We start from the raw sequence: 24,676 nt of genomic DNA on the forward strand, positions 1-24,676 counted from the left end.
CAATATAATACCATATCTGAATTATTCTGGAACACTGCAAAGCAGCCAAGAACTATGAGTAAACATTCAAATGCTCCAGCACTCAAACCAATCCTGAAGGAAAATTCCTGACTTTCTAGAACTCTCTTGCTTGACCCCTTGGTTTGAGGACTTGAGTAAGATCATCTCAGTTCATTCAGTCCACCCTAGAAACTGGGCAGAATGAAAATTTGGGAGTTCTAGAGTAGATTTCAGAAGGAAGAATATAAATTTTGTCTCTTCACTTAAGAGGCCCAACCACAGCTTTCTGCTAATCTTCTGTTGTAGTTAAATTAAACATAGCAGAGAATTTGTAAAGAGAAGCCTTATTATTGTTTCAATAACTAACTCTGGCCTTTTTTTGTATGCACAGTTGTCACAAGTGCCTCCTTTCAGGCCTCATTCAAGTTTTGCATTATCATCACCAGCAAATTTGATTTAACATTAGATAAAATTTAGAATATGTATTAAAGCAATTTTGCATTCAGGTTCCTGTGTTTGCAGCACAGTCTACCTACATAGATATCTTCACTGATGAACCGACTTCTGAACAGCTAAGTTTCTGCAGCTAGCTATGTGAAATCTTGAAGACAGCAGTTATGAGGCTAACAGAGCTGGTCAACAATTAAAGTAACTTTGCTAATAAGAAGACATATCAAGATAATTTAGAATCACCACACAAAATTATTTTAATCTGTACACAGATTTTACTTTTTCTGTTCCCCTTATTCACTTGTAATGTCTTTCTAAGATCTCATTAAGGAAGAAATAGCCCTCAGACTAGGGGCAACAGCTACAGGAACATGACCATAGCAATTAGAACCTTAATCCAACTTGGAATTCTTACCTCCCCAGGTACTTCCTACTTGTGGAGCAGCAGATATAGGATGTACAGACGGATGAAAAGTTGGCTGCAAATCAAGCAGGTCATTTGGCAGCTTTGAAGTGCTAGAAAGATAAATTAATAAAACTGTTTGAGCTACATCACAGTTTTCAATATAGGCAAATGCTAGCTACTGTCAACAGTAATGAAAGCTTTGTTACAAAACGATTATTACAAAATGGATAGAACTGAGCCAAAATCAGAAGGGCTGGTGAGCTCCATATTTTCAGTTCTGTAAGAAACTGTTAACTTAGCAAGGTAAGTTGTATATTATGCCAAGGGACCTTTTTCAAAGCTGTCCTAGACAAAGACAGGCATTCTCACAGTCCAACACCAGGCTAGATGTTATGTTTAGAACTCTTTATGTTCATCAACTTTTAATGTCACCTCACAAAAACACTATAATACAACAAAAGTGACTGACAAAATGAACTCTCATGGGCTGCACCACCAAAATATTACTCTAAATCCCACAATTTATATCTTTCCATTATAATCACTGCTGAGAAACTACCTCACAACCATGAGCAATTAAAGAACTTTGAGGAAAGCAAAACGTAAGAGGTCTTTAAACAAGTGATTAAAGGTCACACATCAGGCATGTGAATAATAACATTCAAATGCACATTTTAGACCATTCAAAACCTTTTCTGAATTTAGAACATTTAAAACTGAGACCATATAACATTACATGGAAATTAAGAGTGAGGGCTTATATACAACTGCTGCATTAATTTAAGGAGTCAAACAAGAACAGTAAAATTCATCCTCCTGCAGTGTTCATTTCACAATTTAAATAAGTCTTGGGAAAAAAAGGGGAAAAAAAAAAGTGTACTGGTGTTCTCCCAGAACTTTTCAGGACATGAAATGAACCGAAATCTGCACATATGGTTTCTACTATGCTCAGAAGCTGAATCACTGACATCCAAACACCTCTCTAAATGAGACCAGCACAAGAGTTTAATAGCTAGTAGTGACATCCTAGACCTCTGTATATTTTCTTGCTCATCCAATCACTTGTATAATTCACAGTTTTCAGTATTGCATGATTCATTTCAGCAGTGATTGCCATCACATTTTGCCACTACTGCTCCTATTAAAAAGCAGCATGATCTAGCACTGCCCTGTAATGCAAGCAGCTGAACAAAGATAATTTTCAAGGTAAAGCTTGCTCAAGATAATGACAGGGATTAACCAGACACATTGCATCTAACAGCAAGCCACTGAACTTCTGACCCAGCATATCCCCTTCATGACAGCTCCTGTTGTAAAATCTGTTCTTTGCTCATAGCAGTCATTCTGCCAGCAAGTAAATTTGAACATGAAGAAAATCTAGCTTTGGGGTTTTGTTTTGTTTTTTTTACTCTTGTCCTCACTATGCAGCATTTCTGTCTGTTTTAAGAAGCTTTATCAGATGTTTCTATGTTTCAGACCTCTTAAGAAGCAAGATCAGATATTTAAGTTCAAAGCATACACCCTTTTCAAGTTTTCTGGCCTCTAAAAAAGAATTAACAAAAAAAAAATCTCTTTACAAGGAAGTCTTTCAGTTACTAACACTGACATTCTCTAGCTTCTTATACGTGACTCAGATATTTACCGCATATTTGGTGTCAAGTAATTTCCTACAATACCTTTCTAATGGGAAAATAAAGTTGTCAAAAGAGCAATAGATTCTTATGTGTGCTCTAACAGAGCAACTAAGCAATCCCTCCAGGTTTAGGATCACGCTCAAAGCAAAAATATGACTTCAGAGCGCAGATTCCTTCTATACTAATAAAAGCACTGTATCTTCTGCTGCTGCTTAATTTGACAGGTATTTTACAGAATGAAGATCACACACTTGCTCATACCAACAGCTCCTGCTCGTCAAAGATCAGGATTAGCATGCTGTGAATACTCTTGCACTTCCTTTGCAGGTCCTTGCAGAGATGTTCCAGATACAACACAAGACTGCAAAACCTGCCTCTCATTTCAAACCCTGTTTCAGTCTTTCCTTTTTCTGAAAAACTAGCCAGAATATATGCCACTCTACTTTTAAAGATCTGGAAATGCCTTTTCTTTATGACTTCTCAAACAGAATTTTTATTTGACTTTTCTCAAATTTACTTGTAATGTTCCTTGGGGACAAAGCATGTGTGTTTTACAGTTCCAACCGTCTGGCTTACCAACTAAGAACAGCTACAAGGGCTGTCAGCAGTCAGTTCATACCAGAAACTTCTGCAAACAGATGATGAGAACACAGTTTTATGTTATTTATTGCAATAGGCTATTTTCCCATCTGCTTCACTCTAATTTCTTATCATATTGCTAATGTACTCTTCAATCCAACCAATCTTGTGCAATATACACTCTGTAGCAGAAATTTAGAGGAAACTCTTGCTGCAGCAGATGTCCCAGTGGAGGATTCAGCATACCTGTTAGAGGAGCTAGGGGTAGAAAAAATATCAATGGCTGGTGTAGTCATTATGCTTCCTGCTGCAGTTGACACAGGAGAAGCTGCCGTGGTTAAAGAGGTATGAGGTTTCTTTGCAAGTTCTTTTAGACGTTGCTCCTGTTGGGAAAGTGAGCTGGTGTAAGAAATCTGAACATCTGCATCCAGGACATTTGATGTAAATAAAGCAGAACTAAAGAATATTTATTCCACACACTAGTGTAAACCACTTGCAATTACAAGTCAACAGTGCCACAAATGCTTTGGGGAAAACTATTTTAACAAACCCTGCACAAGCTGTACCATCTAAGAATACACAATTCTACTTCCTACACTTTGCCAACAGTACCTGTTCAGTACCAATAACTCTGTTTTCCCCTTTGCTTCTTTAAGAATCCTAATAAGCTATCAACAAGAACACAGGAAAAGCATTTTCAATTAAAAATTCTGTATGCCTACCTTTAAAGCTTTTAAGCGAGCCTGTTCTTCCTCTAGCGCAGCTTGTTTTTCCCTTTCATCCACTTTTGTGAGGGACAGGCCAGTGCTTGCAAGGGAAGAGACTGCATTGGAAAGGGTGGTAGCCCTAAAGTAATTGGACAGGAGAAAAGCTGGCAGTTAACAGATGACACGTGATAGGAGCCTCTAAAGAGCACTTTGCTTGTATCCACCCAGTCTCCTTCTGAGCTCTCTAACATTGGCGATATCTTAAACTTCAGAAGTGAAAAGTTTAAATAAGATACCTCAAATGAAATGCAAAATTAAAAATGCCCAGAAATCATGCTGTCCACTCTACTGCCTTTTGGATTTTCCACCTTAAATGCTTCTCCTCCAAATGGCACCACAAAATTCACATTTTAAGCCTTTATTTTTCCTATTTGCTTAAAATGACATTATTTGTAGGCATACAGCAGTTCCAAATCATCTGGGCTGCACTTCAAATTGTTGTTAATTTAACAGGCTTAGTGAACAAACAATCAATGCTTTTAATATATCCCAAAGGAAATTTCTAATTTATCATCATATTTAAGAGTATGCAATAAGATTTTAAACAAATACTGAACTTTTAACATAGTAATCTTAAAAAAGAAAGCAAATATTCTAAAAAGTAGTGCCCTAATAGTCACTGCCATAAAGAACTTATAAAACATTACTGCCTTAGTTTTTGAACATACAAAAAAAATACTATTTAATTTTACAAGTCTTACACCCAATATTATGATTTGTTAAATTTAAACAATGAAATTTGTCATGTATAGGACTTCTCTATATTGCCTGTTGTGTTTTGGAAAGCACTCAAAATAATTTAATGCCTTATACCATATGCATTATGGCTTTAACTTCCAATTACTTTCAAAATTCATTCCTCATGTAAGGACTTCTGGATGCATTTCCTTGCTTTTGACAAAATGTGGATTAAAGCCGAGATGTAAAGGTCTAAAGACATGAATTTGTTCATGCTGTGTAAGTTACAAAAGTCTAATTATTAATATAAAATGAACATTGGCAGGCAGTACATGAAAGAAACTTAGCTTCTCCTCAGAAATTCTGGATCAAATGCTAAAAGCGCAAGTACAGATGCTAGAGGAGGCCCTTACAGGTCCTTAGATTCTAGTTCTGTTGACCTGGAAGAAGCTGTTTTAAGATATGACAACTTGCTAATCCATCTTTGCTCATACAATGTCTTTAAGGAAGCCTCCTCCAATTTTAATTTACAATTAGATTGAAAAGAAATGGATTTGAACAATTTGACAATTGTCCAAAAGGACAAGGATATATAACCACCTGCTTGCAGCTGTGGAATCTTTGATTTTCTTCCCCTCTAGAGAAGCTAAATGTTGTTCCAAAGCATCAAGAAGGCTACTCGGTGCCTGCAAAGAGAGACATTGGGGAAAGTTTGAAGAAACCAATAGTTAAAATATTTTCATAGAATGCAATTGTAGGGCAACAGGGACAACAGCTCAGAATACTTCTACCCCCTCTTGGCCTTCTGTACGTATTTAATGAATTTAAGTATACGGTGATGTATTCTCCTTATTACATTATTCTATCACAAGGATTTATCAGCAAGAAATGTTAAAATTAACAGCTAGGAAACAGCAAGCAGACAATCAGAAGCAGTCAATATTTTAAGAGACACTAAGAAGGAAATTGTACCTGAAGTAATTTCTCTATGCATGATCTGCAAGTCTTCACATTAATTTCAACATTAGCCAAAAGCAAGGCTGCTAAAAGCAACAGCTTCATAGTATCATGTAAAAGTTTCATTATGTGACCTCACAGATGTAAACTGTGTCTTCAAGCATGATGGAAATAAGGTTATTTTAAAATTCAATTAGAGAATGACAGAAATTATCTAAGTATTTTACAACAGGCTCACTGAATAGAAAAGCCAGGCTCTGACAGAGCTTAGATTTAATCAAAAACTTAGACATAACCTGGTGACAATGTATACAACAATGCATAAGTGAGTACCATAATGTCAGGTTTTTCTGATCATGCAACCCCTAAAAAACACACAGACATGCACTGGGAAACATGTAATAGGTTTATCTACCTGTGAGAGATCTGGTATGTCTCCTCTGTCAATTCCAACTTGCTGTAATAAAACACATAAGCTTTAGAACCCATTTGCTTTTGTTGAAGGCAGAGATTCTCAAAAAAGTAAACAACACTAATGTGAAGTAATGCAAAAAGCACAAACCTGTTCAGTATTTTTTAAATCTCCAGTCTGTACTCTAATGGCCGGTTGTATAAATTCTTGTTAAATGTATACACATTGAAGTAGGTGTGTTACACAGATATTTTAACAGATAGCATCTTGGAAATAAGAGAGTAAGAACCCAGTGTTTTATAACCTGGAGAAGTTTGCCTATCTCACAATTTACATGGCAAACTCTCACACCTCCTGATACACAGGACATATTTGATGAAACAAAGCACCTCTGCAGTTTTGTCAAGAAACATTTTTCTAAAATGCAGATGAAAAGTAGGAGTTTACAGTAGGACATATACAGTTACAATAGAAAGATGAATATTCTCAACTTCAACTGATGGTCTTATCAGCTGAAGACAGTATTTCTGACAGAGACACTGCCAGGACAGACAGCAAGCCAAGCCTGAACGCTTATTTTTTTGTTAAGAGAGATATGAATACCAAGGAAATAAAAATGTGAAGAGAAGCACACCTCGACTAAGGAAGTCCATAATATTAATACAACAATTTAGCAGTGCTCTATAAACAAGAAGGCAACAGACTAAACACACTTTTTTTAGAAAAACCCACAACTAAACATTTTGCAAGGTAATTGTTTTTCCCTCTATGAGCACACCTACAGCAAGAAATCTTGAAGAAATCCCATGTTCATCTGTTTATCTCAGTTGCTCATTTGTGAAGCTGTTATTTCATCTAAAACTTCTGGTAGAATTGTGGGTTTCAAACTAGAATACAGCTAGAATCATAGAAAGCAGATCACCATGAATTTCCTTTGTTTGTTTAAACCAAGTCTATTCTCCAAAGAAAGCTCGCAAGTATTACATAACCAAAGAAAATTTAAAATGCACATTAATACACTCCCCTCAAGTAAAGATAAACCAACAAGCACTCCACAGGTTTTCCAATACAGCCCTCAAATGAACTAATCAAGGCAGAGATGAACAAGATGACCCTTGAGAGAACAGCAAATAAGCAGGAAGGAAGAAGCATCTGTTTTATGATAAAATAAGCACTTTAAAAGCTGTTCTAAATAAAGGGCAAAGTTGACTGACTTAGAGTTTACCTCTGCAACTTTAAGGAACTCTGAAATCCGTGTCATTCTAGTGAGGAACTTCTTATATATATCAAGGCCTTCTTTGCATTGGTTCTTTTTCATATCAAAATATTTTTCTAGAAACAGTAAGAATATTTGCATTAAATAAGAAATCAAGATTTGCAAATGATATGCAAAGTAAAAGCGTACTTTTAAGACAAACAGAAAATGTCTATTATTATGCATGTCTATTATTATGATATATTAAAATATGATATTATGATAACTGCAGAAGTCACTGTGCCTAACTTAAAAGTGTCAAAATCTCTGTCAAATGTGAGCTGTTGGTTCCATGCATGAGATTACACCCTAGCTTGCAGGTACTAGATACCACAAAAGCATAACCACCTCGAAGAGGACAATCAAGTTTAAGAATAGGTCACTCAAATACATGTAAATTCATCTTCTTGGGAAGAAGAAGGAAAAAAACGTAGTTTTACAATCTGGCAGTCAAGTATCTACTCTATTCCAGTGACCACATATCACACAAGATTTTGATCTTCTCTGACAAACTGATGTCTCTTACTATGGTCTGGTGCAGTGAAGTACAACTGATTAGAAAATACCAGTGCTGAAAGCAAGAGGGTCCCACCCCTCTTTAGAAAAGCAATTTCAAGGCCTATTTATCTTTTTTTTTAATTACACTTCACTCAAAGCATAAGTGAAAGCAACTGTATGTCACCTCTTAGCAAGGGAAAGGAAGCCGACAGGGGCTTCAGACTGGAAGTTTGACTGACTTCAGATTGTCCCTTACTGACTTATTTTGGATTTTACTTTTCATTCTGCAAGCACTGAGTAATGACAGCAATCAGGTAGCTTCATCCAATCACAGCATATAATAAAATCAAGCAAGTCAACAGATTACTTTCAACTTAATTCTTTTCTAAATTTAGGCTCTCCACCTTCAGTACGTGCAAATGAAAGGGCCTTAACCCTGAATTTGTAATTCTCTTTAAAATACAAGATACGCTATAGGAACATAAGGCAACCAATCATGGAACCAAAGCAACATTGAAGTTTCAATACCCAAGCAATCATTGATGTTGTGACTGCAAATTTGGAACTGAGTAACCGATTCCTTTACTATGAAATACAAACTATTTCTTAAGAAAATCCCCAAGCAACATCAATATTATAATTCAGGTTTGCCATGCAGTTCAAAAAGACAAAATAAAAAAAAATACAAACCCAAAACCAATGCACACAAAAATCCCCAACAATACAGTGCAAGAAAAAAAATTAGGTGGATCCAAAATCTTGGATGGGTTTTACTTTCAGATTTTACCTATCCCTAGGTACAATGTAAGCAATGTAACAACTGCAGAGACAAACATTGGAAATAACAGTAAAATTTTGATGTTTTACAGTAAGACTGTTTCAGTTGCTCAAGACAGCAGCTCTTGTGAATCACTCACTGAGTTTCCCCCACCCAGAGCTAAGCATTGCAGAAAGTCGTATTTACCCAAGAGGTTAATAATCCCTTCATTATATGCCGCGAACAGTCTAATGGCATCTTTGAAGAGGAGCATGAAGGCAGCATTAATTACACCATTTGTAAGTTCATTGCTATTAACCTAGGAAAATCAGAGAAAAAGTTAACTGAACTGGATTCACCTCTTACTGGAAAACTTCTAGTTAAGCTCCAGCATGCTATCTCAAGACAGGCTTTCCAATCATCTCACTGGCTACTAGCCGAAAGTAGCATCATAACAAACCAAGAGTTTCTCTCATCACAGAATTAAATCAAATCATTTTGGCAGACGTTTTTGTTAACTAATGCTAATGTTAACTAACATAACTAAAAGACAGAGGGCAGAAGTAATCAGCTTTTCAACAAACAAGCAATTCCTACATAAGCTACACAATAAAAACAGTAATTTAGCATAAAGCATTCTCTCCAGTGAGTGTTGTATCTACTTTTTCTGATTTCTTGGGGGTATACCAATGAATAAAATGATCTGTTCTCTTTAAGCTGTGCAGATAACATGGAACCAAGTGCAAGACCTTTAATCTTGACCTATTTTATATGTTTGTACAAGTTTATAGTATGTTAGAAACGTACATGCTGCTAAACTTACATTAAAGTCAAGAAGTGCATCCATTTGATTTTGTATAATTGGTACAGTTTTTAAGAGTTTTTCTGTGCTCATTGTTCTCATCACTCCATCTGCCCTGTTGTGAAAAAAGTATGAAGAAAATTCTTCACATGAATTTTAAACGCAATTATTAATAGGAAGCAACAGAAAATATATCAGGTCATCAGAGAAACCATTTAAGTCGTTGCCATATAAAGCCATCCCTGTGGTGTTTAGGAATGGTGTCTAGCCAATACAACTGTAATAACTGCAGCGCAGAAGGATAACAACTGATTTGGTCAAAATATGAATCCAAGATGAATTTTTACTCAGAGAAAATGAAACTGATAGTGTTTAGAAATATAGGAGAGATACAATGCATCAGGTAACCAAAGGAAAAAAACAAACCTTTAAAAATTATTTTTGAAGCAATTTTTTATGTATTCTTTTTCCAATCACCCAATTATTATTTTGTGTCAGTTTGGATTCTTTTCAACTTAAAGAGGTAAGAAAGAATAAAAAAAATGCAGTAGTATGTTTTTCAAGCTTTTTCAGAAAGGCTCTAGAGACTACATGTCTTTTAATGGCTGACTACCATTATTTGGTTGTTTATTAATTGTTCAGATTACATAGACTAAGACTGGCTGCACATTTGAAAAATATCCAAAAACAGCAACAACTGAGGAAGAGACTAAATCCCCTCAGTGACATAAAACAACTGCTGTCTATAAGACAAATCAGACAGCCTTGTAGTTCATCAGCATGCACAAAGCAAACCAAATGCTTCCTGCAAGTGCAAATCTCATAGGACATCTTCACAGAAAAGTTTGTGGCTGTTCTCCAGGTTGGAAAGCAGTGGGGACCATGCTTCCATGCTTCCAGCTCTCTACTTGTCCTGTATATTTACTCCTAACAGTAAGTGCAAGAAATTCATATAATGCAGAGCATGGGTGGGAGGGCCCTGAGAAAAATCAAGGAGTTGAAAAGGTAGATTGCTGCCATCAGAACACTTATTCCTACTGGGTCAAAGAAGGACCTCCAAGCATGTGGTGCAGGCTAAATAATTCACCTCCTTAGACCCAAAACACCTGATAAAACAATTGTGTATCTCTCTAGAGCAGCTGCAGCCACCTTACCACACACAAATCTTAGGTGTGGAAAAGGCTGTTTTGCGTTGCTGGCAATCCAAGCAACTATAAACACAGAAAGAGCAAAAGGAGCCCAAGCATCCTCCTTTTACTTTACTGTCACACTTCAAAGTGGATTCTACAGTCTTAGCAAGGAGACAGAAGGAATTTGGACAGAGTTCTGAGGCCCACTCCAAATGCTTTTACAACATTAGTGCAAAATATCGTTAGACAGCCCATTACTACAATTAATTCATTCAACGGTATTAAATTCAGATTTCTGTAGATTAAGCATTAAGTTTTTAGTTTCAATATAAATTCACCTATGTATGGATGATCTAGGACACCCAAATGTAAAATTTGTATTATGCTTTTAAACCTTAAAGAGCACGATATATAAAAAGATATTGGACAAAGATGGAAAAACTCAACTGTCAACTGTACCTTCTTGCTAGCCTTCCCAAAGAAGAGCTCCAGATTAATTTCATCATTCACTATAACATGTAGTTTACCAGACTACTGGTGCTCTGCACCATCTTATTTTATATGCAAATGGGTACCTCGTCTCAAAAGAACTCGTTTCTCTTAAATGAGGACACTTCCCAGGGAAAATCTGAATTCTTGTAGACCAACTCATGATAGCATCTGCTGTTACATGCTATTAAAAGCATGAAATTTACACTACCTTCACAAAGGTAGTAAACTTCACACAGATATTTTGTGACAAGAACACAAACACCAGTAACGACAGGTGTTTCACCTGTCATTTCAACCTTCCAGAACTACAAGCACAAATAAATTGCAGAGTCTTCTATATCACATAAAAGGCAAAGTATATAATCTATTATGAAAAACTTGTTCAAACTTCTGCTTTTTATATATATACTTCCATGCATACCATCTTCCATTCCTTTATATTAAACTGCTACTGTTTAAAGATAAAAAATTGCAATAACTGAAGTAAAATAGTTTTTGCAATATACATCAATATACATCAGTTGAGCCTTTGTGTGTCATGGGAGATACTCAAAAGAAAAAAGGAGTCATTATTGTCTGCATTAAGCCTGAGCTAACGTCACTATTTTTCACTTGAATTACAGGACATGTGACAAAACCTCAAGATCAGTAGAACAAAATACAGTCCTTACCCTCTTTTTACTTTTGTGAAGTCAAAAGCCACTTGTCTATAGGAAACTGCCTTTTCATTCAAATACCTGCTATACCGCCTGATAAATGTTGACATATCGTAACCTAAAAAAACAAGTTTCAGAGGTTTATTACCTATTTAATCAAAGAACAAGGATGTTATTCAAAATAAAGTGCAAAATATTAACATGACCGCTCCAACAACTGCAAAATTGTGCAAAAATATAAACTGAAAATAACTGCATACGTCATTGTATTCACCATGTAAATCAAACAGACAATACCACAAATATCTAGACAACCTCAACTACGTACAAGTTCACACTTCACTTCCTAAGGAAATTACTTCCACAATCAAAACAAAGTAATTTTATGCAAGTTCTCTTATACTACAATAGAAATTACTTTCAAGAAATTAAATGATGCATTCACAAAGGCTTTCATATCAGCTCCTTAACAGTGTCTCATTTGCAACTGAATAGAAAAAAAAGGCTTTGATGGAAACTCTACAACATGACAGAAATTTTTCTCTGTTAAGACAGCAATGATAGGAAATATTTTGATAACTGTCAATCTAGGGGTATAGACTAAGAAAAAGATCTATTCATAGTCTATGCTGAGACCATAGAAGTTAAAACTCAATAAAATGACAATTTGGTAGAGCCTTGGTTATGAGAGGGTTTCAGTTCTCAGGCAACCACTTTAGCTGCCTGTTCTAGTACACTTGTGGCAAAGATCAGAAGTATATAAGAAACAGTAGACAAACTAAGGAAGTTTAAGAGAAAAAGCAATGACAGCTACATTTATGGTCAGATCTGCACTGAACTGCAGCATAACAGTTTTGAAGACTATTTCAGTTGAAAAACCCAAACCACAGAAACAATTATTTACCCACAATTAGTCTCAAAGATAAATGGAATTTTTTTGATCAATTTCCCAAAAAAGTAATTTTAATTCTTTTTAGATACAGTTCTTGTCTCACTGACATGCTGTATGTACATATGATGTATATTTTAAAAATTATGTTAATAATCAAAATAGTCTCATTTGGAGAGGTCTATCTCTATAGAAATAAGAGGATTACTGAGATCTGTATTGCTACAGAAGTCAGAAGTCTTTAAGTAAGCCTGTTAGAAAAGATGCAACATGTTCTTCCAGCAGACAGCTCCTATCACACCATTACAGCATTTTATTTAAGAAATGCAGCCTAGGGTAAAATGGACAAAAAAGTTACTTCCTAAATGACAGGGTTCTTTAGAGTAACCAAGTTGTCTTTGCTGCTCCTCAGCACATTACTAACTTTTAATGAAAAAAAGACACCTTACCTTGCAATCCACTTTTGTCTAGGAAATTGCTCAAATTGAACAATGTGTTTCTGGACGCCAGATACTGGATAAAACGCTAGATGAAATAAAAAAAATTAAATACTTTTACTGCGTTACCAAGGAGAAGGAATTGAGGTAGCAGTACTAGAAACTCTTTATCCAGGTTACACAATTCAGCTTTTATGCCTTAAGACTAACTTCAAATCTGGAAACTATTACAAAACCAGCAAAACTATTGAAGTAAGCCAGTTAGGTTTTTATGCATAAATATGTGAACAAATACAAGTAGCATTTTGTACGAAGGCCTCATTTAGTTGGAGTTTATTTTAAGCCAGATTATGGAACTCTGAAGTTCTAAAAAAATTTCACTGATTTCAATTTATAAGAACTAATTTAGTTTTACCAATTAGCCAAGTCATCTTTGCTCAGCATACAATTGCAATGGTACTTAGCTTAAATATGAGAATAAGGTGATATAAGTGTTAGTTTGCTCATAAATCAAATACCAAACAAACCATATGAAGTATTAACACTGTATCACAATACTTCTAATATACATAATTACAAATTATGTTTCAAAAGGTGAATGATGCTATTTTCATCTTGTAAAGACACATTTCAGATCATTGACACAAATTAATAGGGAAAAAATATTGTACAGAGCTGCTACAAAAATAAGCCAATCATTCAGTTGCAAGAAACGTTTTGACAAAAGACAAAACCAGTGTTGATTACAGTGTACATGTACTACTTCATTACTTTCATTTGCATACATAGGTTACATAGAAAAAAGACTGGAGAAGAGTAAAGGCACTCAGTACCTAGCCATAAAGGAATTAAACCAAAGTTGGGGTGCTATCCCTGGAGGTATTTAAAAGACACACAGGGGTGGCATTTGGGGATCTAAGTTAGTGGTGGGCTTTGGCAGTGCTGGGTTAGCAGCTGGACTTGACCTTAAAGGTCCTCTACAATCTAAATGTGCTATAATCAGTTTGCACTCTCACTGGTCCAGTACTATTTCCAACAGTGAAAACTTTCATTTTGAGCAGCAATCTTACCCTCACTACTTCTGTAATATATTTGGCAAGCAAAACTTGTTTAGAAATTCTACTGTTAATGGAAAGTATTTCAGACAGTGGTCCCATGAAATACCTTTAATTATGATGAACTATTTTGGCATCAGTTTAAAATTCATATGACTCAAAGTGCAAAGTGTATAGACTGTGTTTTGAAAAGTGTCAATTATCCCAATGAAAAAGTTTAAGTTTCTAGTCAACAACAGAAGTTTGCCCTCTTGTGGCTTAGTTATCTGCACAGAATAGATTTTCACCCAGACCAGCAATAACCTGCAAGTGAAACCAGTATATGTTTTAAAACTTAACCTCCCCCTCCAACCCAGACAAGTCAGTCAGAAGTAGTTCCTCTGAATGCAACCTGAAATGAAAAATTTTGGTAATTTGCGAAAGCTATCTCAATTCCCAAGTTCATAGCTTACCTTATTCCGACTGCAGTAAAAAGGAATGCTTACAAACATTTTCTAAGAAAGCCTTAAATATATTTTTTGTTTTTTTAAAGCAAAACATTCAAGCTGCTGCTATGCTTGGCTTGGTATTTCAAACAATAAGGCCCCACAGGAATTCAAATTGTGAGACAAAACAAGTTTATTCCTTTTTGTGTAACTTAGGGTTATGTCTGTTAAACTGTTCAGCTTTTAACACTTTGGTGTTACTTCACCCTGTCCTAGGGTGACCCTCAAAGCCAACTCGTAGGCACACATTTCATTATAAAAGATTAGGGGGTGATGGTAGAAACTAACTTAAAATCAAGTTATCTAGGGAAAAAGACCAGAAGGTTAGCTACAGCATGAAGGTAAAAATGCTTCCATTTTCAGCTTTTAGAATCCCATATGAGTCAGTTTTTCCTTGGGTTTTTTTCCTTCATCATAAGAATATGAACATAGGGAAAAAAGTATCCTCAGCATTTGGGACACTTACTTTTTACTCCAGAATTGTACATTTTGAAGTAGAAACAATGGAGACAAACAGAAAATGAGACCTGTGTTCATGCAGAGTTGGACCCAAAAGGGCAAACCCAAAGACTGTTTTACAAAAAGGATTAGTGGAAACATTTAGCTGGACAGGAATGAGGGGCTGCAACTGTTCTCAGACACATCATTTTTGTATTACCTCATTTCCATACACCATTAGATGATGGGTTGTGATAAGCGATTTGAAGACCACTACCCAGCTACTGTTGGTAGTTCTTTCAAATAAACTATCTGCCAGCTGCGGGATGTTCACATTCATCTCATTCGTGCACTGGATTAAATCTGCAACACAAAAATTTCTGTTATTATTATCAGTTCTGTGAAGGAAGATCAAAAATTTTCCCCAGAAATTCAGTACATTCATTTTATGTAGCAATATTTTTGTTGAAAACCGAGGGGCTTTCCAGTAAAATATTGAAAAGCACCATGGCCATAGTCTATCAGAACTTCATAATACAAAATTCACTCTGCTCACTGCCAAGATTCAACTGCTTTTGCAGTTGCCTTAGAAAGCCCTGGAACAGAAATCCCTACACTACCTCTAACAACTCTCAGCTTTCAAACACCTAAAGCATTAAACAGCAAGGTAACTATTACATGGTACCATTTACTTACATTTTACTGGAAGATTATGACTAGAATTAATTGTAATCTCAGATTTCTGGCCTCTTAATGGATCAGTAAACCCTTTCAGACACTGGTTCAAAGTGAGTAATAAAAGATTCAAATACTGCTTAGTCTTGATACAATGCAATCAACACCTTCAAAAGGGCAGAGGAAATGTTGAGTGGAAAAAGGAGCCTCTAGCAACAAAACCAGAATTATTTTAGAAGACAGATTAATTTAGTTCAAACAAAGTTGGATTGTTAACCAAAAAGATGGTTAGGAGCACAAGGCCTGAGGTTGGCTAGCTAAAACAAAGCTTTCCAATTTCTGTTCAGCCTAGACTACTGACTGGCCCACCTGTGTAAACATGGGGAGCAGCTATACTGCCAGTACAACCAATAGAATAATGGATCATCATCCAGTAATTTATTTGCAAAGGCTGATGAAGGGATGATTTAAGATTACAACACTATGTTGACAAATACAACAGAAACAACTATATGATCATAGAGCTTGATATTAATATGAAACTTAACTTAATGCAATACAGTAGGGATGAAATTTTTTTACTATTACCACTCCAAAAATAAATCAGTAATTTTCACTCAAACTGACAGCCCTGCCAAAGGCCTTAGATCAATAAAAATCTAGACTTCAGAATGCCTGTCTAAGGACTATCAAGGTATACTGGAAACACCCATTTAATCTGAAAGCAAACATTTCACCTTTGAAGACAGTTTTATATCTTGCTATGAACAATCATTCACCTTGAAGGACTTTTGAAAGACAGGACCTTCCTTCAGCCAGAGCAGCAGGTAAGCATGACTACCATACTCAGAACTAGTATGGTCAGAACAGAAAAAGCTGCAATTTACATGTTTAAGTATTAAAGGAAGTGAGCAGGAAATTATTTCCACATTCATAAATGTAATGAGATGGAGAGATAAACATTCTTTTATCTACAACTAAAATTGTGATGACTACAGGCATTCATGACCTCATTTTTAAGTCACGGTTATCTATTATTGGATGATGATTTGGGGTTGTTAAGACAATACAAGGATATTACTCAGCAAGAGACATGGTCTGAGCTGGATCATTAAAACCAAGCCCTGCAGCTTCTTCACCTTCAGATCTTCCCTCCTAAATAATAACACAAGCAGTTTTGTGCAAGGCTCCCTAGCAGGAACATACATTAAATACAAAGGTACACACATCACTGGATGTCAGGTCATACATTTTGGCACAAGAGGTGCAAGTGCATATTACAAAGTGAGAACTTCTATCCCTAAATGCAACGTTTGCCAACACATCAACAGTAACAAAAAATAGAAGAGGTGGCACTTCAATATCCACTATCTAAAAACCTTAAAAAATCCCCACCCCAAATAAATATCCAGTGTAGATGATATTTTGTGTTGGGATAAATGTTTTCTGAAATGCCACTGAACTTTAAAATAATTTTATGTTGCAGTGAATAAAAGAAAACAGGCTCTATAACCCTCAGAAAATCATCCCTAACAAGACTGATGAGTGTTTATGCGAAAAGCATAGAAATGAATGGGGGGTGTGCACAGAGGGAGAGTGCAAGCACATTATGAGGAACCAGTAACCAACTGGGAGAGAACATAGGCAAGAAGAGAGGTACAGAGGCAACCCCAGCCTTCAGTGGAGGTAAATTTGCAAACACAAACAAGGATGTCACTACAATACTACAGTTACTACAAATCAAATTTAGTAAAACATGAAATTTCTTTCTCTCCAAAATGCTGATTGAACAGATGCACAACAATCTGGTATGTTTTAATACCTCAAAGTACCTACACCATATACATCTCAGAAAAGCTACATCTCTCTGAAATTTCTTTTGAAAGTATTTTCATGAACAGTGCTAAATAGGTAAAATACTTGCACAGTTACACCCAAATTAGAACAGCAATTTTTGTGCTAACTATACTATATGCACCATAGTACAGACAGAAGAGGATATCCTTCATCCCACACTTCTGCACTACATCCCACACTGCATATACAGTGTTCTTACTTATTTATCCTAGGCCCACAAACACCCTTCATTAAAAGAGAGGAACAAATATATAGTTATTTTCACATCCTACGCTTAACACAACTCATCTCACACCCACCTATGAAAATACTAGCTATGTGTTTGGAAACCCAAGGGCCCCAAAGCAACATATCTCTAGACTGCTACTTACTGGAAATGCTACGAGCAATACCACAGGCAGGTGTATAACCAAAGGGTACAGCACTAAGGCAATAGCTTTCATCTTAGAGCAAAAATAGAAACAAGCAAAATAATCAAGAAAACAAAGGATGACCTTTGGTGAAAGAGTGATGCTTGTTTCACTGATCCGTCTTGTCATGGGAGTCAAGGAGGAAGACTGAATAGTTACCCCATCAATACTACAGAAAGGAAAGTCACTTTATGTATTGACCTTCTGCATTAAGGCCCAGAATACCTCACAGCAGAAAAAGAAACTCCTGGGAAATATAAACCACATAAAATCAGAGAATTCTGCAAAAATCTGTTAAAACTTCACAGCATGAGACACACAGCATACAGGTGTTAGAGAAATGTCATTCCTTGCTTCAAAGAAGGCAGTGATTAGCAACAAGAATCTTAAGCTTGCAGTCGGCTGGGAGATGTATATGAGGGAAGGTTAGACAGCAATGAATTCACAGTCATATCCATGGATGTGGCAGGGGACAGCCAAGGGAAAGGCTACCAGGTTGCCCAGGGCATCAAGCACATGATGCACAAGAAGTGGTGGAAGGAGGAGGGCTTATTCCACCAGCAAAACAGAAGGCTGGAGCAGAGAGGGGGGATATAATTAATACCTTTAATCATGTAATCTTGGAGGTTCACAGAAAAAGGATGAAAAGCAAAAGGGAAAATGTCAGGCACCTGAGCCCATAAACAGACAAATCTGTTAAAGTTCTGCATGGTTTAAAAGCTGGGGTTCATTACAAAACCTGAGGTCCCCTCCTGTGGGAACTGACAGTGGTCAAATAAGAGATTTTTAGGCTTCAGGCACTAGCTCGAGCCTGTGGCAAAGTCAAGTACATAACTTTCTCACTCTGGCCTGGGAAATCATGAAGAGGAATCCAAACAGTCCTTAGAGAAGGAAAACAACCTTTGCAGGTGTTGTTTGTCTTCTTGTTTACTTGCAAGAAAGAGTCAAGGATTGTTACTCCTAACTGTCCAATAATGGTGATGTGTTGGTTTGATGACCAGTCAGAGTTACCTTTTCAGACCTTCTCAGAACTGTCTATAAAATATCTGAAAGAATAAAAAGTGCTCTCTTTCGCAACTAAAGCTAGAGTCTGTCATCACTTTTGCCATCCCTAATACAGTGTGACACCTTCCAATCTAAAGCAATTTACATATCTATGCAGCATCTATAGAAAGAGAGAATAGAGGCAGGCAAAAACAGAAAAGTGACTTACAAAGTAAGTTGAAGTCAGACAGAGTGGTCCAACAGGTATCCCTAAAGATGAAAAACCTTAGACTTATGGAAGTGATTGACAAAACATGTTTTGAGAACACCATTTACCTACCTACACTAAATTGTGGATCAAATTTCAGCAGAGGTTTCAGAGCCAAATCTAGATTTTCCAAGAAAACACTTATAGTTTGTTTTTAAATAGTGTTTAGATTTTATTTTTGTTATAACAGTTAAAGCTTTCACCACCAAGCGACTTCCACATAACTCAGTTCTGTTTGGGTCTTTTTCCAAGAAAGCAAGGGATTTGCAAGGAATCATAACAAAGGTCTGGCCAACAGACATTTCAGCAACACTTGAAGACTTGCAACTGCACCTGTACCAAAGCAAGCATAGTGCCTAACCTGGTTCAAGTTAACTACTGCAAAACATACAGTACGATACTGTACAATACTAAGGCTTAGAAAAATAACATACTGGCAGCTCCCAAACAAGAGTTCTACAGCCTTTCAACCATTCATCCTTCATTACAGGAAAGAATCAAGTGATTCATTGCCTTATGCAATTCATAGTTACCAGGTGAAAGAAGTATAAAAGTGCAAAGTAGAGTAAAAGTAGAGCAAGACTGAAGATTCATACACAAGAAAGAAGCAGCAATCACCTACACAAAGCAGTTACTACAAGGCTGTGATGATAAATGATGCCATCTATTCCACACTAGGCATGTAGATGTGGATTAGCCAACCCATGGTAAGAGATCATGAGTGGGACTCATGGCAAACATGAGGCAGTCAGGCTGGATAATAAAGCATCAAAGGCATCTGTCCCAAAGTACCCCAGAGAATGCATGCGCTTTCAGCATGTGCCTGTGACCTAACTCCTTGTGCAGCACCTTGTTCTGCACCAGGCAGACTGCCAAGACAAAGCTATGAAAAACTGGTTTCCTTCCCCACAAAAAAAGAACTACAAGGTATCATTAATGAGTCTTTATGATTTCTTTTCCCAGAATCTTACTCATATGAATTCCCAGTAAGATTCTAAAGAACCAGATTGAGAATTCCTTAACAGTTTTAGTTTCAGATAGAGTTTCAGACTGTGTCATTTGTGGTAACTTGACAAGTAGACTGAACATAAGCCAGATTTACATACTTCATGTACATGCAGTAGCTGATTATTTCCAACAGTTTACCTGTATCTCTCATTTTGTAGAATACTTCTATTCATAAGTATCAATCTGAAAATATTTACAAGACTAAGATATTCCAGGCCAGAAAGTGTGTCCCACACCCCAGTTACTCCAAAACAAGTCGGGCAGCTGTGACAGATGTCCATCTTCTTAGCTATTGCTTTGTCATCTTTTATACCACAGATACTACCTAGAATAATTCATTGGTTATATCCTGAAAGTTATTGATAGCTGTGCCATTAAGGAAAAAAATACATAATGGCAGAGAAGACAGCATTCTTTTGGTAAGGACTTGCACTATTGATCATACCACTACTGCCACTTGGCAGATAGTGCCAAGAGCTAAACAAATTACATCCTTCAGTTAAAAAAAAAAAAAAAGAAAAGAAAAAAAATTAAATACATACTGGTAGATCCAAAGCACAAGCCAAAACACATCAGATCAAGTTTACTCAACTAATAAATTTAAAATTGAAGTCAACACAGCAAACTTGTTTATTTTTCTAAGTAAAAAAAGAAATAGAAAACATTTCTTGCATGAATTATACAGGACAGTGTCTATCCATAATAAGATAGTTTTACTAAACAGTATACATCTCCTTATGATCAATTCCCCTTTCACCTAAGGCCATACAAAATGATTCTTAGGTTTGAGCAAAAAATCTAGTAATTATTGATATAGGGCTATTTTGCTTTCCTCTAAGGGATCAATTTCTCAACAACACAAAATATTCAAAGCTTTGTCATTTATCATATTTATCATATCATTATTTTACATTTATCATACTTTTGGAAATGAGTGGGAAAAATGTTGGCATGTCAATCCAAAAGTTGAAACAAAAATAAAATACTTATGGAAAAGACACAGTTACCTACACTGCCAATACTCAAGTTAAATTCCTTTCTCTGGCTGCCTAGATTTCAATTCATATCATGATTTTCAAATTATACCAGTTTCCTCTATGTCAGGCTCTCATTTTCTTCTTGTTCTACACAAATATTTGATCACCAGAACAGAGCTGCTCCCTCGTTTGGTCAGCAATCTGAATCAAAACACAAATGGCTGAATCTAAAAATCTATTAAACAGCTAAAACATTTCCAAAGGATAGATGAGAAAGCAGCCATGTGACCATTTCCCATGCAATGACATGCTGTGTAACAGCACTTAACACTGACAACTTTGGGAATTTGGTGAAATATTTAAAAGATCAGAAATCAGCAAGTTCACACCAAACTGGTAAACGATATGAAAAATTATTGGGTTTAGGCCATTGAGAAATCAGCCATTAGACAAGAAATATCTTCCATTTTTTGTTAGGAATACAGTTACAGCAAGCTTTTACTATTTCTAAACAAATTTTATAGGTTTAAGATCAACATTCCCCTGCTTACCCCTAAAGAGCTCTTGATCTATATGCCCATGTAGATTTTAAACAGTCCTGTTACAGATTCTGGGAAAGGACACACACCTGCCACATCTTTCCTTCCCAGGAGGACATCAAGAAAATTTCACAAGAGGGGGAAAACACAGGTTACTGAGAATGAGACAGGGGAAGAAAAAATTAAAGAAATCAACATGTTCCAGTTACAGTAATGTAACATTTGTCCACAGGTCTTAAATGAAGGAGAAACTGAATTTAGCAGCAACAAAGTTTTTCATGGTCTGTTTTGTAGTTGTTGTTGTTGTTGTTATTTACTGAACTAGAAGTATTTTTTTAGCCAGAGTGTTTTGCATAAAATGTAACATAAAATATTAGAAATATCTAACCTCTGCATATTAGATATATTTTCTGTTGTATTTTTTTCTTCAAATTTCTGTAACAGACCATCTTCCTTCTTTGAATAATTGGCAAGTCAAGGGAGTCCCTTAATTTCAAAAGTTCAATATAAAGTATCAAGTTTTTCAGCTGGCCACAGATGACAACGTATTTTGGATTTTGGAGGTTATTTTCTCTATTCACCTTCACACAATGTTCGTGAAGAGTGTGCTCTCATTTTATCCAATTATAAAATTAACAAAATTGAAATGACTTCACAAATACATACCAGTTTTATTCTAGCAAAGCTCTTTGAAAACATTTCTAGATGTCTATGTATGTACATGTCTATATACGTATAGACAGTGTTCTCTAACATTTAAATGCTTGGAGGACTTAATTGGGCCATGAAAGGACACATACAAAAACTTCAAGAAATCAGAAATACCAAAAGAAGAACAAAAGAAAAAGGGTTTCTGTAAAATCTATAATTAAAATCTACAGATTAACAGTTCTGATAACTGCACACCTTCACACATTCAGATCTGTTTCTAGACATTCCAACTGACATTTTAAAAGCAGATAACTTTAATGTAAGCATATGTAACTTTCTAAATAATTTCCCACTTCTTCCACAGGTGATGTCCTCCTTTAAATACGGAAAATAGAATTAGAAAGTTACTGGATGTAAGTACTTTTCATTATAGAACAAAGGAATTTGTCTAAAAAAAAAAACAACCACTCAGAATAATTCTGAACATTAATGCAAACAAGTAAAATTGTAATTTTTTAAAAGCTGATTTCTTCCTTGAGACAATACATTTGGTAACTAAAAATTAAACTTGTGCAAAAACAAGGATATCCCAAATGAGATACTGGAGTGAACAGGCAAGACACAGTGATGTTAAATTTCATTCTGAGCCGCTCACTAAAGGACATTTAATCTGCTGAATTTAATCTGAAAATATTATATAACAAGCATGTATTTGAAAACTGAATGAATACTTCAGTATTTTCCTAATTAACAAAATACCTATTTTTGCAGTTTAAAACAAAATACGTCATAAACACTATTTGTTCTAAATTTAGGTTTGTTTCTCTTCTGAATAAACCCATTTTTTACCAAACCACTTTACTAGAAGCATTTTACTACATCAGATTGCCCCATGGCTTCACCCAAACCCACTCAAGAAAGCGGACAAGGAAATCTAGACCACACGTTTTTAAATTAACAATAAAAATTCCCACTGAGAATTCTTTCTCTGCATATAAATGGCATCTTAACAGCTACATGCACTGACTCAGGAAAGAATCTATGGAAGAGTTAAAGAAATCTGAAAAGACTCAGTATATTCTGAGCTTTCCAGGTTTAAAAAGAACTGATTTAATCTAATTTATATTAGATAAGCAGAAAGAAGATTCATTATAGTGTTGAGTAAGTTGCTCTATAGTCAAAGATTTATATTTTTGTTTCATCAAGCTGCATCTTGCCTTTTCTTCCAATTCAAATGAGACTATCATGTTCTCTCCTACTTAAAACTGCTGTTTCTGAATAGAATTTTTAGAAATTACTTTAAATCTCTATCAATAACCCTGTGAACTCAGCATTACTGCCACAGGGATCTTTTAACTCTAAATTTTTCTCAAATGGCAACACTTGGAGTAACTTTCTACTTCCATTTGAGAACTGTAAAAACTAATTAAGATACTTTCTGCAAAAAATACAGTAAAAATTAGTTCAGCTAGACAACTGCCTTCAATGAAGAATTCTCTGAAAAATATTAGTACTGTCTACCAAAACCCCTCAACAAATGAAGCACTGGTAAATGGAACAGAAAAAGAAGTTAAAAATCAGGGAAGCACAACTCAAACCATTGTGTAAGTCACACAATTTTCCTTTTTGTTTTTTTCTTTACTTAATCTTAATTCCTACATACTGGAAGATGCCACATTACCATTTGATTTAATACTCATAACGATCATTCAAACTTCTCCAGTTACAAATACTGTTGAAGTGACAAGTGTGTCTATGTTACCTTTGGAGAATTGATTTCTCAAGACAGACTTGAGCATCACTTTCATCTAAACTTGCCAAGTATCCCCATCACATTTTAAAGACTAACATTAAAATACTGCTAAATATTGTCTCAACAGCTCCAGCCACAGATTGTAAATACAACATTCTCATTTCAAATACATTTGTATAATTAATCCAGAAAGTTACAACCAGATTTACACAAGCATTCAGTGTACCTTGACAGCACATAAACAAGCTTGAGCAGTTTAGAAAATAAACATATCAACACCATAATTCTTGCTCTTATCTGCTTAATCTAATCAGGCACATTTCTTCTTGGAAAAAAAAGGTGATTTTAGGCTGTTCTCTTCATCCTGCAAAGAATCATGTTACACTTTCAGACCAGAGAAGCTGATTCTCTAAAGCTCAATGTAAGAAAATAACCTGAATTGCCAGATCATAATAGCAGAATAAATTATTTATACATACATTTAGGATCACCTATAAAATAATTCATGTTGGCCAAAACCTCTGGAATAAAAATTCCATTCAGATCCTACAGATTCTTGACTAAATATACAGGTTGTTGGAGCCTGGATCCCTCTGAGGAATGATCTTCTGAAGACATGCAGTTGTGGAACCACTATCAGTGACAATTAGTTTTGTTCAGTTTTATGTCTCTTCCTTTCCTTCTGTACATAAGGAAAGGCTATTAAGCTCACAACTGATCAGACTTGGAGCTAATGAAATTGGCTTCAATGGCAACTGCTACAAGTTAACCCATTAC

The 24,676-nt window shown here is 35.6% G+C and overlaps 1 protein-coding gene across 17 annotated transcripts in view; it reads right to left on the reverse strand.

Moving 5' to 3' along the window:
* Positions 1 to 24,676, reverse strand: part of PICALM (phosphatidylinositol binding clathrin assembly protein) — a 66,871-nt gene that overhangs the window by 25,311 nt on the left and 16,884 nt on the right. For 16 of the 17 annotated variants that reach the window (XR_004498530.1, XR_004498529.1, XR_004498533.1 and 13 more), the window contains exons 2-12: positions 14,998 to 15,140; positions 12,812 to 12,887; positions 11,489 to 11,591; positions 9,217 to 9,310; positions 8,601 to 8,712; positions 7,109 to 7,215; positions 5,887 to 5,928; positions 5,115 to 5,200; positions 3,792 to 3,915; positions 3,316 to 3,452; positions 866 to 966 (exon numbers count right to left, since the gene is read on the reverse strand). Coding sequence is in view for 14 of the 17 variants with exons in the window: in XM_033516439.1 (XP_033372330.1) it covers positions 866 to 966; positions 3,316 to 3,452; positions 3,792 to 3,915; positions 5,115 to 5,200; positions 5,887 to 5,928; positions 7,109 to 7,215; positions 8,601 to 8,712; positions 9,217 to 9,310; positions 11,489 to 11,591; positions 12,812 to 12,887; positions 14,998 to 15,140 (1,125 nt within the window). In the remaining 3 variants the exon portion in view is untranslated. Of the gene's footprint in view, positions 1 to 864; positions 967 to 3,066; positions 3,119 to 3,315; positions 3,453 to 3,791; positions 3,916 to 5,114; positions 5,201 to 5,886; positions 5,929 to 7,108; positions 7,216 to 8,600; positions 8,713 to 9,216; positions 9,311 to 11,488; positions 11,592 to 12,811; positions 12,888 to 14,997; positions 15,141 to 24,676 lie in introns of those variants that run through there. The other variant, XM_033516458.1, reaches the window with a different exon arrangement.

This window comes from Parus major, chromosome 1 (genome assembly GCF_001522545.3).
Source record: "Parus major isolate Abel chromosome 1, Parus_major1.1, whole genome shotgun sequence".
Lineage (NCBI taxonomy): Eukaryota > Metazoa > Chordata > Aves > Passeriformes > Paridae > Parus > Parus major.